Source organism: Chlorocebus sabaeus, chromosome 22 (genome assembly GCF_047675955.1).
Source record: "Chlorocebus sabaeus isolate Y175 chromosome 22, mChlSab1.0.hap1, whole genome shotgun sequence".
NCBI lineage: Eukaryota > Metazoa > Chordata > Mammalia > Primates > Cercopithecidae > Chlorocebus > Chlorocebus sabaeus.
The window spans coordinates 44,611,484-44,627,902 of NC_132925.1; the positions used below are offsets into that span (position 1 = coordinate 44,611,484).

The following is a 16,419-nucleotide window of genomic DNA, read 5'->3' on the forward strand; positions in this document are numbered from 1 at the left end:
AGGTCAGGAGATCGAGACTACGGTGAAATCCCGTCTCTACTAAAAATACAAAAACTACAGGCGCGGTGGCGGGCGCCTGTAGTCCCAGCTACTTGGGAGGCTGAGGCAGGAGAATGGAGTGAACCTGGGAGGCGGAGCTTGCAGTGAGCCGAGATCCCGCCACTGCACTCCAGCCTGGGCGACACAGAGAGACTCTGTCTCAAAAAAATAAAAATAAATAAAAAAGTAATGCAGATAACGCAGAATCTTTTCTTGGCCACTTCCCACCCTTTGGTGTTGTTTAATTTTTTGAGTTAATGGTAATAGTAGATATAAAAATTCTTTTTTTTTTCCCTAGATGGAGTCTTGCTCTTGTTGCCCAGGCTGGAGTGCAACGGTGTGATCCCAGTTCACTGAACCTCTGCCTCCTGGGTTCAAGCGATTCTTCTGCCTCAGCCTCCCAAGTAGCTTGGATTACAGACACATGCCACCATGCCCTGCTAATTTTTTGTATTTTTGGTAGAGATGGGGTTTCACAATGTTGGCCAGGCTGATCTCGAACTCCTAACCTCAGAAGATCCGCCCGCCTTGGCTTCCCAAAGTGCTGGGATTACAGGCTTGAGCCACCATGCCTGGCCTAAAAATTCTTGATTCAGTTCTAGATTTTTACTTCATAAAATAAAAAGGAGGCAACCCTAGGTTAGACTCCCCAATTTTATAAGGAACATTACTGATCAGTTAAGTACAGAGTCTGGGAATCACTGCATCAATCATGCTAGGGACTGAGTAGCTCCTCAATAAATACACATCAAATTTAATTACCAGAAATTAGCAGTGATTAAGCAAGTACATATCATATGTAGATGCAATATTGAAAGCTTTAGTTGCTTTTATATCTATGTATTTCTGGCAAAATCATAGATTCAATAAATCCTATTAAATATTCCGGTTGATTTTTTGGTTGTGGAAATATAATGAAAATTGTGTTCTCTAGTTGTAGGATCCAGGATGAAACACCAGTAGCCGGATTCGCGATAGTAAATTAAGATTGGAGCTATGCTGTCTAGGGTCTCATGCTCTCTTGTCCTTGTAAACAAGGATGAGGTACAGGGCTGACACGCTCCTCCCCTCCTCACCAAGCTCCCAGAGCACTAGGTGCTGGTTGAGAGTGAAGACAGGCAGCAGGCAGACTGTGAGCAAATACAAGCCATGCAACAATTTACCTATCCTTTTATTTAAATAAATAGCATAGAAACCTGACTATTATGTAAAACCATCAGTATTAGGATACAAAAACTGCCAGTATTAAGATACACAGGAAACAAAGCCAAGCCACAGAATAAACACATTCTCTTCCTTACCTCCCAACACATGTATTTGAAAGTTTCTTTTTTAACAAAAGTGAAGACAGAAAACAAACCTCTTGAATTTATCCACTTTTCTTCATCTCCCCCAACATGGCTCTGAGCTACCATCATCCCTTGTCTGGACAACTGTAGCTGCTTCCCAACGCATCTACCTGTGCCCAGTCTTGTCCACTCACTACAGAAAGCAAATCTGATCTTGCCATTTCCCTGCTTTAAAAAACCCTCCGTGGCTCCCTTTTTTCCTAAAGACCAGAGTCTAGCTCCTGCTTATCCTTCCACACCAAGTTAAATTTTCTCATTTCCAACAAAAGAAGTAAGTATCCATTTTTTTTTTTTTTTTTTTTTTTTTTTTTTGAGACGGAGTCTTGCTCTGTCGCCCAGGCTGGAGTGCAGTGGCCGGATCTCAGCTCACTGCAAGCTCCGCCTCCCGGGTTTACGCCATTCTCCTGCCTCAGCCTCCCGAGTAGCTGGGACTACAGGCGCCCGCCATCTCACCCGGCTAGTTTTTTTTGTATTTTTTAGTAGAGACGGGGTTTCACCGTGTTAGCCAGGATGGTCTCGATCTCCTGACCTCGTGATCCGCCCGTCTCGGCCTCCCAAAGTGCTGGGATTACAGGCGTAAGTATCCATTTTAGAAGTGACCCTTGCAAGTGGCTGCAACTGTGGCAGGTTCCTGTTTGAAACAAGTAGTTTTGTCTAAAAAGAGACACAGATGGTGTAGATCAATGCTTCTCAAACTATCTGTGGTCAAGGACCAGTTTTTTGGTTTTTTTATTTTTACAGAGTCTGGCTCCATCGCTCAGGCTGGAGTGCAATGGTGTGATCTTGGCTCACTGCAACCTCTTCCTCCCAAGTTCAAGGAATCCTCATGCCTCAACCTCCTGAGTAGCTGGGATTACAGGCAGGTGCCAGCATGCCCAGCTCATTTTTTGGTATTTTTAATAGAGACGAGGTTTCGCTATGTTGGCCAGGCTGGTCTCGAACTCTTGGCCTCCAGTGATCTGCTCACCTTGGCCTCCCACGGTGCTGGGATTACAGGTGTGAGCCACCACGCCTGGCCTGAGGACCAGTTTTTGCTTGCTTGTTCGTGCTTCTGGTTATCCTTTTTTTTTTTTTGAGACAGGTCTCACTATGTTGCCCACACTGGAGTGCAGTGGCACAATCACAGTTCACTGCAGCCTTCAATTCCTGGGCTCAAGCAATCCTTCTGTCTCAGTCTGCCAAGCAGCTGGGACCACGGACGCCTGCCAAGCAGCTGGGACCACAGGCGCAGCTAATTTTTGGGTTTTGTAGGGACAGGGTATCACTATGTTGTCCAGGCTGGTCTTGAACTCCTGGTCTCAAGTGGTCCTCTCACCCTGGCCTCCCAAAGTGCTGGGATAACAGGTGTGAGCCACTGCACCCAGCCTGATATTATTTTTAAATAAAGAAAATAAAGTCCCATGTGCTCCTCCCCTCATCTGTCCCCACAGGTACCAACTATCATAAATTTAACTTTCTCATTTTTTTTTTAAAAGAGTTGACTGTGGACTGGTATATTTGTAAAATATAATAACACTCTTTTCCAAGGCTCCCATGCTTGGATGTCACAGTTATGTCAAGTTAATATAAACACTTCTAAGTGCTCACTATCAACTTCTGTGTCATCTTGCCACAGTCCAGTAACACTTCACATGGCAGACCACAAGTTGCGTAGCACTGGCATAGATGAGGGCTTCTCAAACTCCCATCTGCATCTCAGTCACCCACAAGCCTTGTTAAAACCCAGATTCCTGGTCCCTGCTCCAAGGGATTTGGTTCAGTCGTACTGGGCAGGGGCTCAGAACCTGCACTTCTAGAGGCTTCTATGGGATGGTGCTGCTGCCAGCCAATGGACCAGACCGTGGGGAGCACTGGTTTTGATTACACAGGAGAGGAAAGAGCACTGGGCTGAAAGCCAGGAGACCACCCAGCACACAAGCAGAGAGAAAGAGCCTGGGAGGGAGCTCACCAAAATGTTTGCACAAGTTAGTACTGCCTCGGGTAATGGTGGAGAACTTGCTTTCTTCTTTGTGCTTTTCTGCATTTCCCAAATTTTATTTACATATTTACATATGTGCACACGCGCACACACACATACAGACACCCCTCCCTGAAATCTTGACATTGTGTATAGATACACATACATATTTTTTAAAGAGTTCATTTGAGGTTCTTTGGCAGCCATGTCACTGTAACCTTGTAATATCCCCCACAGATCTTCTTAAAATCACTCTACAAATGATCTTTTGGGGTTAAGTACTGATTTTAGATTTATGATGATGTAGAAGTGCACGGATTTGAATAAGTGCCAGCTGAAGTGTTTCCTAGCTTCAGAGGTGCTCTGAATATTTATTTAGGTGAGACAGAGGCAGTGAATGTCATCTTAGGTTTGTCTGTCCTATCCTTTCTAGTATGAAAAGATTTTCCGGCATGAAGAGCTTGGGATTCTTAGTCCTCCTTTCTTCTCGGCATTTGTTGACATTTCAGTCTTTCTCAAGCAATGCCTCCATGTTTCCCTGATTCTTCACAGCTTGACATTGTTGTCATCACTGTTAGCATCTTTCATCAAACCAACAGCACATTCTGGGCCTTAGCCTTTCCTCAGAGCCATATTTGTCTATGTTTATATGCTTATTTGGATGGGATCTACACCCCTTCCAACTGCAGCTGGGGGTGGGCACACTCTGACATGTAACACCATCCCCTGGACACAGCGGGCTGGTCTTGGAATAAACCCACCATCCAAACTGGATCCATTAGTTACTTCCCAGGAATGTGGGAAAGAGAGGGCCATCGCTTTCAAAATTGTGAGCTAGTGACCTCCCCACCCCTGACCAAGAGCTGCTTGGTGACCCTATTTTCCATCATGTTGTCTGGGAAGGAGAGCCTGTGTACAGACACACGGCAAAGAGCGGAGACGAGACATGAGGATGCAGTCATGGCAACATGTGCTCTCACAGGAAGCCCCTTGCTACCCTCAGCTGCTGAGCTTCCTTCCCCCACTTCCTTGGTTCCTGCCACTCCTGATGCCAGGATCCTTCCAATAAACTCTCTTTGTCACTTAGGCTAGCTAGGCTCACTTACTCCAGGAGAACCTTAGCCAACCTTCTTTTAAGATTCTTGAACACATTACAGAACTTTCTAGGTAGCCACATTAGTTTTTATCTTACAATGCATTCAGTTCTCTCCATATTTTCCTCACTGAGCTCACTCGTGATTTATAGTTAGAATTTTGCCTTTTATTTTTTAATCTTTTTTTGAGACAGGGTCTTGCTCTGTCACCCAGGCTGCAGTGCAGTGGCATGATCACAGCTCACTGCAACCTCAACCTCCCCAGCTCAAGTGATCCTCCCACCTCAGTTTCCCGAGTGGCTGGGACACTAAGCGCATGCCACCATGCCTGGCTGAATTTTTTTTTTTTTTGGTCTTGCTGTGTTGTCCAGGTTGGTCTCAAATTTCTGGGTTCAAGCAATCCTCCCTCCTCGGCCTCCTAAAGTGCTGGGATTACAGGTGTGAGCCACTGCACTCAGACAATTTTTGCCTTTAAAATCTTTCCATTCCTCTTCCATCTCTGTTCACAGCGTTCTTATTTTCCCCTGCACCTTCTGAAATTCACCTTTTTCAAGTCTACAGGCGGGGTGTGAACATACCTAGTGCCCACCACTCCCCACTGTGATAGTGCCCCACATGATTCTGTCACTTTCTCCTGATGTTTTACACAACTCTATCCCTTCCACCTCACCAAACAGTCCTCGCTAGTAGAAGGGTTGGGTACAGAGCAGCAGTTCCTTCTCCCCAATCCCTGCCTTCCCCCGTTTGAAGTGAAGGGAGGCCAGTCAAGACCGAATAAAATGACTGCTTTTAGCTGAATGAGACTTCCAGCTGCCTTCTGAGTAATATTAATAGATTCTCCGCCTTCCTCCTAAGCAGTTTAGTGCTGTCTTCCTGGATGTTTGTTCTGAGTGACTCCCACCAACACACAGCACTTCTACTGGTTTAAGTCTTTTATAACACAAGGCAACGACTGGGTGAACACAACTAAAGACACCTTCTACACCTGTCGTGAGACCATGGGTTGGGCTGGGGAGACAGTGCAGACTGACATTTAAGCGGAATGTCTGACTTCATGGGAAGAGGGCTGTCAGTGGGGAAGGCAGACTCTCACTCCCTGCTGGCTATGCTGGGAGGCTGTGGGGAAGAGTTCTGCTCTGAAGAGGTGCAGACCATTTGAATGAAAGGATGACCTACAAAAGAGACACGTGGCAATCTGACAGAGGGATGGAAAAAAAGTCTGCGGTCAGAAAAAAGTAATCTGGGAGAATTATGTGAGCTCTATAATCACAAAATGACAATAACCATGAAACAGAAAAATGGGGCCAGGCGCGGTGGCTCACACCTGTAATCCCAGCACTATGGAAGGCTGAGGCAGGTGGATCACCTGAGTTCAGGAGTTCGATACCAGCCTGGCCAACATGATAAAACCGTGTCTCTGCTAAAAATACAAAAAGTTAGCCAGGTGTGGTGGCGAGTGCCTGTAATTCCAGCTACTCGGGAGGCTGAGGCAGGAGAATCCCTTGAATCCCAGAGGCGGAGGTTGCAGTGAGCCACGATCGTGCCATTGCACTCCAGCCTGGGCAACAAGAGTGAAACTCCATCTCAAAAAAAAAAAAAAGAAAGAAAGAAAACCAAAAAATAAAACAAAAACAAACAAAAAACAGAAAAAAAATGGCTTAGATGACAAGAATATTTTAAAAAGAGACTTTGAAAGGCAGTGAGAGAAATGGTTAAGCAAATTACAGTATGTCCATAGAGCAGAATTCCACAGGACTATCCAAAGTGACATTATAAAATCATGTAAGTGAAAACATTCCACAGTTTACTAGTTTTAAAAGCAGGTCACGGAACAGTATATTCAGTGAGATTCAATTTCTGTTAAAAAGACACACACATATATATCTCTGGAAAAATACATAATACCAGTGTTTCTCAAACTTTAATATGCATATGAATCTGCCTATTAACTAAATTTATGGGCCTGGTGAAAATTCAGATTTGGATTTAGTGGGTCTGGAGTTGGGAGTCCGAAGCTGTGCATTTCCAACAAGCTCCAAGGTGACATGGATCCTGCTGGCCTATGCCGCACACTTAGTAGTAAGGAAACGTGGTGAACATAGTGTGTAACGGAGATTTTTTACTTTACTCTCCTCTTCCCTGAACTTCTATTTTCCAATTAATTTGGGTTAAAATAGGGGAAATTAATGGGCATGTGCTGTATTGTTATTTTTTAAAAAAGGAATTTATTTTAAAAACAGAAAAAAGGCTAAACAACCCAAAGTGTCATGAGAGCAATTATGAAACTGTGAGGAGGAACCAACGTAAGCTTCCAGCAACAGAGGAAATGCGCACGCCCTAAGAAAAGGGTGGAGGCAGGGGGAGAGAGAGACACATCTGATGACACATTCCTAAAAGAATTCTGGGGCCATCTGGCAAATGGTATATTTGCTGTTGGAATTGGTGGAATCTGGGATATAAACAGAGAGATATTTTACATGTTTAGAAAATTAAAAGGAGAGCAGTGATAAGAAAGGTGCAGACCTGCGCTGCCCAGGAGCGGGGCCCCTGCTCCAGCAGGGCCTGCTCTTCCACAGGTGGTGAAGACTTGAGAGAAAGGCTTGTCCTGCCCTTTCCAGTTATTTATTCATTTATTTAGTGTTTGAGACAGAGTCTCACTTTATCACCCAGGCTGGAGTGTAATGGTGCGATCTCGGCTCACTGTAGCCTCTGCCTCCCAGATTCAAGTGATTCTCCTGCCTCAGCCTCCCGAGTAGCTGGGATTACAGGTACATGCCACCACACCCAGCTAATTTTTTTATTTTTAGTAGAGACGAGGTTTCACCATGTTGGCCAGTCTGGTCTTGAACTCCTGACCTCGAGTGACTCTCCTGCCTCAGCATCCCAAAGTGCTGGGATTACAGGCGTGAGCCACCGTGCCCTGCCCTTTCCAGTTTCTCTGTAAGGAGTAAGGACTGAACTCTGGGCACAACTAGAAAGCGAACAGAAACTTTTACAGGAGTAGGACATAGGTTATGCCTAATGCCCAAATCTACTGGAGTTGGATGATTGCAAGGAATGTAGGAGCAAGAAAATCTTAAGACTGTGTGCTTGGCTAGAAAAAGCCAGCCTCCCCAGCCTCACTGGGCTTGGGTAGAGCACATGCCCTAAGAAGTCTGCATAGAGAAGCAGCATTTCTTGCCTATGAAAAACCCAGCCTGAGTCACAGCCCCAGGAAGGCCCCTGCTGTCTTAGGTGGCAATAATGGGAGTAACGGTGGTGGGCGGTCAGAGCCCTGATATTTGGCACAAAACACTGAATGCTGAGTCACAGACTCCCAAGATGCTATCACCATAGAGAAGGATGAATTCCCAACTCCTTAACCAACACCCAGGTCTGGGCCCAGACCTCAGAGAAAGAGGCAGGTGGCAAGTGTTACTTATTATCAGCCACTATAATATTAACTGCCTTGCAACACTGAAACCAATAGAGATATCAAAATGATAAAGTGATATTTACACACCATCGCAGAATAACAACAGTTACCACACTAATGATAAGCTGCCAGGTCCAAAAGGTGGCCAGGAGCAAACCATCCAGACAGGCCTCTGCCCTCTGCTGGACACAGTGACAGTGACTTGGACTAACAGGAAGGAAAAGGAAGTCTGAGGCATCAGAGAGAAATCTTGGCTACTTCCAGAACCCCACAAACATCATGGGGAGGGCTTGACTTTTTCCTGACTTAAGAATTTACAGACTTGTCAATGACATAGGGAAATAGCATCCCCAAACATGTATAGTGCTTAATAATCTCCGAGAAAAATTACCAATGCCGCTCAGAAAAATGCCCTGCAGCTCTCACCCCCGTCCTGCAACCCTTTATAGACTCATGTTCCCTCGATGGATCACTCTTCCATTCGATGAGAAACATGAAGCATTTTCGAATAAAACTTATTTAGGGGTCAGGTGCGGTGGCTCACGCCTGTAATCCTAACACTTTGGGAGACCAACGTGGGAGGATTGCTTGAGCCTGAGAGATTGAGGCTACAGTGAGCCATGATCAGGCAGGCCACTGCACTCCAGCCTGGGCAACAGAGAGGGACCTCATCCCTAAAAATAAAAATTAAAAACTAGGGAGCTGTCTGACCAAAGCAGGGTTAAAGCAGTAGCTCATTCTATGAGAGGCCTGTCAGGGATGAGAGGCCCCAAGAGGACTGAGCAGGTCATATCTCTTACCTCCTGCTCCCTGGCTCACCCAAGGGGCACACGTGGAGAACAGGGTGGCCACACCTCCACACCTCTCACCTGTCTCACTGGATCTCTCTTTCTCTGCCATCAGGTGGATTGCATTCAGATGAGTTTCTTGCACACGTGATACAGGTCTGCTGCACCTTGAGCCTCCTTCCCTCACATTATTTTTAATCCATGCTGCATGAAATTGTCTCAGCCTCTGTTCCTAATACTTATAATATCTTAGGATCAGGTCTGCAGGCTTGTGATGCAACCTCTACTCTTAGCCTTGAAGCATCTCTTCTGAAAGACTATATATGTATACACACACACACACACACACACACATATATATATACCATGTAGTTCTAGTATTCCAGCATTTGAGAAACAAGTCTCAAATATCTTAAATTTCTGATTGTTCAGCCTCCTTTTTCCACATTGAAATGTTATAGATTTTCTTATCTATTTTTGTGCACAGGCTACTCCATTCTCTGATCAGTTTACGAGCTCTCTGTGACTCTGTTCTGGTTTCAAGTGAGAAATGAGATTCACACAAAAAAGTGAACACACACCACTCTGAAGACCAGGCAGCCCCTTTAAGGCACAGATAGCCTCCTAAACACGAAAGCATAAAGATCCTGAGCCCAGCTGCGAAACTGACTTGCCTAAATACTGATCTTTAGAAAAGGACATGTACTACCATTCATATTGTTTTACATAAGCCAAATCTCCAAAATACTCAAGCCTACCCTGTGAAGCATTGACACCTAGAAAGAATTCTGACTATTCTTTATTAAACAAAAAAGCCTAAATTATGATAACTTCCTTGCCTTATTTAAATTGAGTGCACCAAATACCATTTAGCGTGTGATGACTGGGGTCCATCGGAGTGAAGGGCCGTGCCCACATGGTGCTATGGCCCCACAGTGTCCTCTGGGACTTCTAAAGAGTACAGGCTTGTTTACTACACCACTTAGGGTTGCAGGCTGCTACTTAAAAAACAAACATCGGCGGGGCACGGTGGCTCACACCTGTAATTCCAGCACTTTGGGAGGCCGAGGTGGGCAGATTACGAGGTCAAGAGATCAGGACCATCCTGGCCATCATGGTGAAACCCTGTCTCTAATAAAAATAGAAAAATTAGCTGGGCGTGGTGGTGTGTGCCTGTTTTCCCAGCTACTTGGGAGACTGAGGCAAGAAAATCGCTTGAACCCAGGAGGCAGAGGTTGCAGTGAGCCGAGATCACGCCACTGCACTTCAGCCTGGAGAGAGAACAAGACTCCATCTCAAAAAAACAAACAGGCCAGGCGCGGTGGCTCAAGCCTGTAATCCCAGCACTTTGGGAGGCCCAGACGGGTGGATCACGAGGTCAGGAGATTGAGACCATCCTGGCTAACACGGTGAAACCCCTTCTCTACTAAAAAATACAAAAAACTAGCCGGGCGAGGTGACGGGCGCCTGTAGTCCCAGCTACTCGGGAGGCTGAGGCAGGAGAATGGCATGAACCCGGGAGGCGGAGCTTGCAGTGAGCTGAGATCCGGCCACTGCACTCCAGCCTGGGCGACAGAGCGAGACTCCGTCTCAAACAAACAAACAAACAAACAAACAAACAAATATCAATTCTGTGAGCTCCTCCCTCTCTACTCAATAAGACTATACATATAATTGCTTCTAGAAGTGCCTCCTTAGTCTTCCTCTGAGACTGTCTTCTGTAACCTCTTGCTAGTTTGCAGTCAAAATAAATCAGATGACCAAAGTCATCAGTAATCCTAAATGGATATGTAATTCTAAGTCTCTAGACTCTGGCCTGAGAGTAGCTCCATGCTGGGTGCGCCAAGAGAGTTTTATGTCAGTTTTATATTCAGCATTGAATGTGTTCGATTTTATTTCATTATTTTTATTTTTTAGTTATGCTCAAAGAAGGTCAATAATGAAACTTGCTAATAGAAAACCTTTACGAACAAAGAAAACACCACTGAAGAAATCAGATGTAAGGTATACCATTGGGGAATAGAAACAGGGGGCTTTTTTACACACATTCAATAAAATCATGTCTACTTTCCTTCTAGTAAACTGAGAATACAGTCCCCTGGCACATTTGTCTGTGGGATGAGAGACAAAGCTGTCCTAAACTAAAATCTTCATTGTTAGTATTTCTGTTGCATCCTATGATATGCTATATCCCCAAATTTAATTTTGCTGATAATTTCCATTTCTAATGTATCAATATAAGAAAATGTCAGTGCAAGCAATCTTAAATGAATCACACTTGCTTTTCTCCAAGAACTGGATTAGGTGCAAAACACACCACACTCACAGTCCCCACCAACACTCTTGGCTGCTTGGAGTTCCACCCTCGACTTCCACTTGGAGCAGAGAGGATTCCTAAGTGTGTCTCTAGCATGCCTGGGGGGACTATGCTGGAAATCTCTAAGCTGAACCCCCACATTCTCCTCCGTACAGTCTGTTCTCAATGCAGCCCAAATTGCTTTCCTTGATCAAACTGCTTTCCTGCTCTAAGACTTTTGCCCTGCCTGACAGTTATTGGTTAGTCTACACTCCTCAGCCTGGTGATCCTAACGCCAACAGTTCAGACCCCATATACTCTGCCAGCCCAAATCCTCTACTTTCTGCCTTCCTATCTTCCTATCCTCCAGCCACGCCCACTTACACACTGTCCCCAGAACACCAAGGATCCATGGCTGCCTCAAGACCTTTGTCTAAGTTGTTCCCTCTGCCTGGGATGTCCTCCCCTCACACCCGTCAGTTTAAATCTTTCCAACTGTTCCTCTAATTCCACTCCCTCCAAGAAGTACTGTTGACTGTCCTCCCATTCTTTCTGGGCACAGTCCCTGCCTCCCTGTCCCACACCCCATGTCTAGTTATTACAGTAACACTCAGTACACAGCAGGGCTATTTAGGAGTGAGTGTTTCTCTCCCTGCCCAGACCTTGAGCCCCTAAACAGCACCAGTCAAATCTTTCTCTCTTTTTTTTTTTTTTGGTTGTTGTTGTTTAAATGAAGTCTCACTCTGTCGTCCAGGCTGAAGTGTCGTGGCGTGATCTTGGCTCACTGCAACCTCCGCCTCAAAGGTTCAAGTGATTCTCTCACCTCAGCTTCCCAAGAAGCTAGGATTACAGACACATGCCATCACACCCTGCTAATTTTTTATTTTTACTAGAGATGGGGTTTCACCATGTTGGCCAAAATGGTCTCTAATTCCTGGCCTTAAGTGATCCTCCTGCCTCCATCTTCCAAAGTGCTGGGATTACAGGTGTGAGCCACCATGCCCAGCCTTTCTCTTTGTTGACCCCATGCCATCGGCACAGAACCTAAGAAGACAGCGGGTGTGAACTGAGGGAAGTGGGAGGAGACTGACACCTGTGCACTAACAACAGGGCCAGGCCCCTGCCCATGCATAATGGTCCACTTTTGTACACTTACGGTTTCCGCAATTGAGACCACCAAGGCCAAATGGGCAACTGCAAGCCAAGAAAGAAAAAAGGGTAAGAATTAGTTTCAAATCTCAAAAGAAATAAGTGAGGCAATTAATCTAAATAACTTCTAGATAAGATTTGTAACAAAATGAGACTAAATGAACTTTCAGCCTACCTCATGCAGGTTTCATTTTCAAGCCTATATCCATCTTCACATGCTGAAAAAGAAAAGGAAAATGCATGAGTGTGTCTGTTTACCTCTCCCAAACTCCCAGTTAATTAAATGCCAGCCACCCTAAAGTCCACAAGATTATTCTAGTACCAGAAGCCTGCAAATTGCTGTGGAATGATCCTCACTTAAATACTGTTGCCAGCGCAACTTTTTTTTTTTTTTTTTTTTTTTTTGAGACACAGTCTCACTCTGCCGCCCAGGCTGGAGTGCGGTGGTGCCATCTTGGCTCACCGCAACCTCTACCTCCTGGATTCAAGGGATTCTCCAGGCTCAGCCTCCCAAGTAGCTGGGATTACAGGTATGTGCCATCATGCCCAGCTAATTTTTGTATTTTTAGTAGAGATGGGGTTTCACCCTGTTGCTCAGGCTTGTCTCAAACTCCTGAGTTCAAAGTGATCTGCCCGCCTCTGCCTCCCAAAGTGCTGGGGTTACAGGCGTGGGTCACTGTGCCCGGCCTCAAATCTTAACCCTATCAAGAAACTTTTCTTAACCTCTTTGTGGCTCTCAATCTCCCAGCTATAAAAAGTATTTTATTGGAGGTGATTAAGTGAAATTAAAGCATTCAAATGGCTTAGTACAGGTCTGGTACACAGTAACCACTAAATCAATGTTTTGTAGTTGTAATTATTATTATTTTTTGAGATGGAGTCTTGTTTTGTCGCCCAGGAGTGCAGTGGCACCATCTTGGCTCACTGCAACCTCCACCTCCTGGGTTCAAGCGATTCTCCTGCTTCAGCCTCCCAAGTAGCGGGAATACAGGGGCCCGCCATGAAGCCTGGCTAATTTTTGTATTTTTAGGAGAGATGAGGTTTCACCATGTTGGCCAGGCTGTTCAAACTCCTGACCTCAGATAATCCGCCCACCTCCACCTCCCAAAGTACTAGGATTAAAGGCGTGAGCCACCGTGTCAGGCATGTAGTTGTAGTTATTATATGACCAATGCAATTCATTTAGAAGTTCTCTATAGCTGAAGAATGTCCCCTGGGGAACCTCCTTCCATCGCAAAAACATATGGCTCACCTTCTTAATGTAAATCAAACCTGTAACCTGATAACGGCCCTGCTGCCACCCTTCGATGAGAAGGGGGGAGCTTTGGGTGACATCTTCTGGGGCACAGTTCTGGTGTGTGCCCAGGTTTTCATAACAGAATGCTCACCCTGTAGTCTGTGTAGGGGATTTTGGACATATCTAGATGTGTGTTAATCGGCATCTTGCCCAAGAACAGAACTTTGAACCCTTGGGTGGTGCGGCTCCTGGAACACTACTTCACTGAAGCAGTTGTGGCCCGGCCATTTCCCTGGATCAGCAGTTCCTGAATTTCTGTGATCACAGAACATTTTCAACACAACAATAAGATGACAGAACACCATGAGCTATAATGCATGCTTGAATGAAAGCAGACAATGAAAAATGGCCTCACAGACAAATTCTCTGCTGCAAAGAATGATAAAAATGTGATTCAGGGTTAATGTATGAGATATATTGCATAAAAGATCCCGAATAAGAAAAGGTACAGAGTGGTAGAGCTGCAATACTTGACGGGATAGCAGACATGCTAATGGTGGGTTGGGGGGCCGGCAGCATGCATGGCTGGGGGTGAGGAGGGACAGGGGGCTGGCGAGAGGGGCCCTGTGGGCTGGCTCCAGCATCCTTGTGCATGATAACTTTCCTCATGATGATGTGTTGAATATGTTCTTCCTCCTCCTACTTTCTTTCTTTTTTTTTTTTTTTTTTTTTTTTTTTGAGATGGAGTCTCACTCTGTCGCCCAGGCTGGAGTGCAGTGGTGAGATCTCCGCTCACTGCAAGCTCTGCCGCCTCTCAAGTTCACGCCATTCTCCTGCCTCAGCCTCCCGAGAAGCTGGGACTACAGGCGCCCGCCACCAGACCCGGCTACTTTTTTTTTGTATTTTTAGTAGAGATGGGGTTTCACCGTGTTTGCCAGGATGGTCTCGATCTCCTGACCTCATGATCCGCCCGCATCGGCCTCCCAAAGGGCTGGGATTACAGGCGTGAGCCACCACGCCCGGCCCCTCCTCCTACTTTCTTAATGTTAGCAGCTGAACATCTCTGGCACTTGCTTTATTGTTACAGACTTTCTATTAACATATCACTAGAGGGTTGTGGAATACAGTTTCAAAAACAAAATCAACTGTAATGTGTCTCACGGAAGATATTAGAGAGCTGTGCACCTGGACTGCACTGTTTTGGCCCCACAGAATCACTTTTCCGAGCTACAATCTCTTGTATTAAAGGCCTTTTTGTTATAAGCAGCAGCTATGGGCAAGTCCTTATGGTATTTATTTGGGGATGTCATGGACTGCTTTGCTACAATACCACTCAGTAACCTCTTGATGAGGATGCCCCAGAGAAATTTCTCTTGGCCCCATTGTTTTAAAAGACAGGGATGCTCCTGAACAGCTGTTCTTTATTTTAGGGACCCTGACTCTTTTCAAAGTCATGTTTCTCTTTTTGCCTCAGTGTCCGGGAACCTCAGCACTTAAGTGAGGGGCCTTCTTTTACCAAGTGTGCAGGACCCTGCTGTGTCTCATTCTGCATATTCACTTTCCTTCTGGCTTCAACAAAACAGTCTGTTAATTTCCCCTTCAACCTGATTTACCTTTTACATATTTTTCAATCTTATTTTATCAACTCAATTTTCACTAGGTGCTTTTGCTTTATGCCACGGGTAGAGCATAATTGCATCCCGTTTAGGGAAGGAGTAACGAGGCCCCATCTCCCAATCTTTGATACCTGAGTTCTCAGCTGGCCTCACTCAGGTGGGGTCTTCTCCAAGGAGGCAGCTGAGTGCTCTTGCCTCTCCCATGTCCGGTGGCCCTCCTCCTGTGTGTGCCTCTGCCTTATGCTGCAGCAGGTCATGGGAGTGGGGAAGGCTGCCCTGGACGATCTGTGGATGGCTAAGGCTGCAGGGCAGCCACTGGGGATTGCTTGCTTCTTAGTGACTCCTCCCCACCCATCTCGGCTCTGAGGCAGGGTGATGTCACACTAGCCTGTTCTATTTTGAACACTTCTTCCTGGAAATGTTTTTACATCCAATCTCCCCACCCAACATGAGATTTCATCTGCTGGGTGGAGGCGATCCACTCCATGGCTGTCATCCAGCCAGATGTAAGGTCCATCTGTTGTCCTGCCACAAGCTGATGGGTTGGGCTGTTTTCATTTTGTTTCAGGAGTGACCTGACTCCCTGATGTCATGATATTTCTCTATTTCAAATGGGCTCATTCCGTCATTCATTGGTGGTTGAGTGCTACTATGCTGTGGAGCTGTTCTGGGGAAACTTGTCAGTGAGGTGCTACTGTGCTCCTTAGGACCCAGCTTCTCATCTCACTCACCCTAGAGCAGCAGTCCCCACATTTTTGGCACCAGTGACCGGTTTCATGGAAAACAATTTTTCCATGGACCAGCAAGGTGGCAGTCTCGGGGAGATGGTCTAGGAATGAAGCTGTTCCACCTCAGATCATCAGGCATTAGATTCTCATAAGGACCACGTAACCTAGATCCCTTGCGTGTGCAGTTCACAATAGGGTCCATACTTCCATGAGAATCTAATGCCACCGCTGATGTGACAGGAGGTGGAGCTCAGCTGTGCAGCCCGGTTCCTAACTGCACCTCCTGCTATGCAGCCCAGTTCCTAATAGACCAGTAGGGTTGGAGACTCCTGCCCCAGAGGTATTCTGACACAGAGCACTGAAGATGAAATGAATGTGGCAACAGCTAGTACATATTCACAAACTGGGCTTCCCCTATTGCCATAAGGCACAAGTGAATTCAAGTCTTCTGGACTTAAAAATAGAAATAAGTAGATAGTGACATCTTTTTTTTTTTCTTTTTGAGATGGAGTCTCACTCTGTCACCTAGGCTGGAGTGCAGTGGCGGGATCTCGGCTCACTGAAACCTCTGCCTCCCGGGTTGAAGCGATTCTTCTGCCTCAGACTCCTGAGTAGCTGGGACTACAGGCGTGCACCACCACACCCAGCTAATTTTTGTATTTTTAGTAGAGACAGAGTTTCACTATATTGGCCAAGCTGGCCTCGAACTCCTGACCTCATGATCCTCCCGCCTTGGCCTCCCAAAGTGCTG

The 16,419-nt window shown here is 45.9% G+C and overlaps 1 protein-coding gene across 4 annotated transcripts in view; it reads right to left on the reverse strand.

The window, feature by feature from the left end:
* The window catches only part of HEG1 (heart development protein with EGF like domains 1), an 89,187-nt gene that overhangs the window by 12,772 nt on the left and 59,996 nt on the right, over positions 1-16,419 (reverse strand). For all 4 annotated transcript variants that reach the window (XM_038003432.2, XM_007985543.3, XM_073009795.1 and 1 more), the window contains 2 exons: positions 12,263-12,305; positions 12,095-12,132 (listed from right to left, as the gene is read on the reverse strand). In XM_038003432.2, the coding sequence (XP_037859360.1) occupies positions 12,095-12,132; positions 12,263-12,305 (81 nt within the window). The remainder of the gene's footprint in view (positions 1-12,094; positions 12,133-12,262; positions 12,306-16,419) is intronic.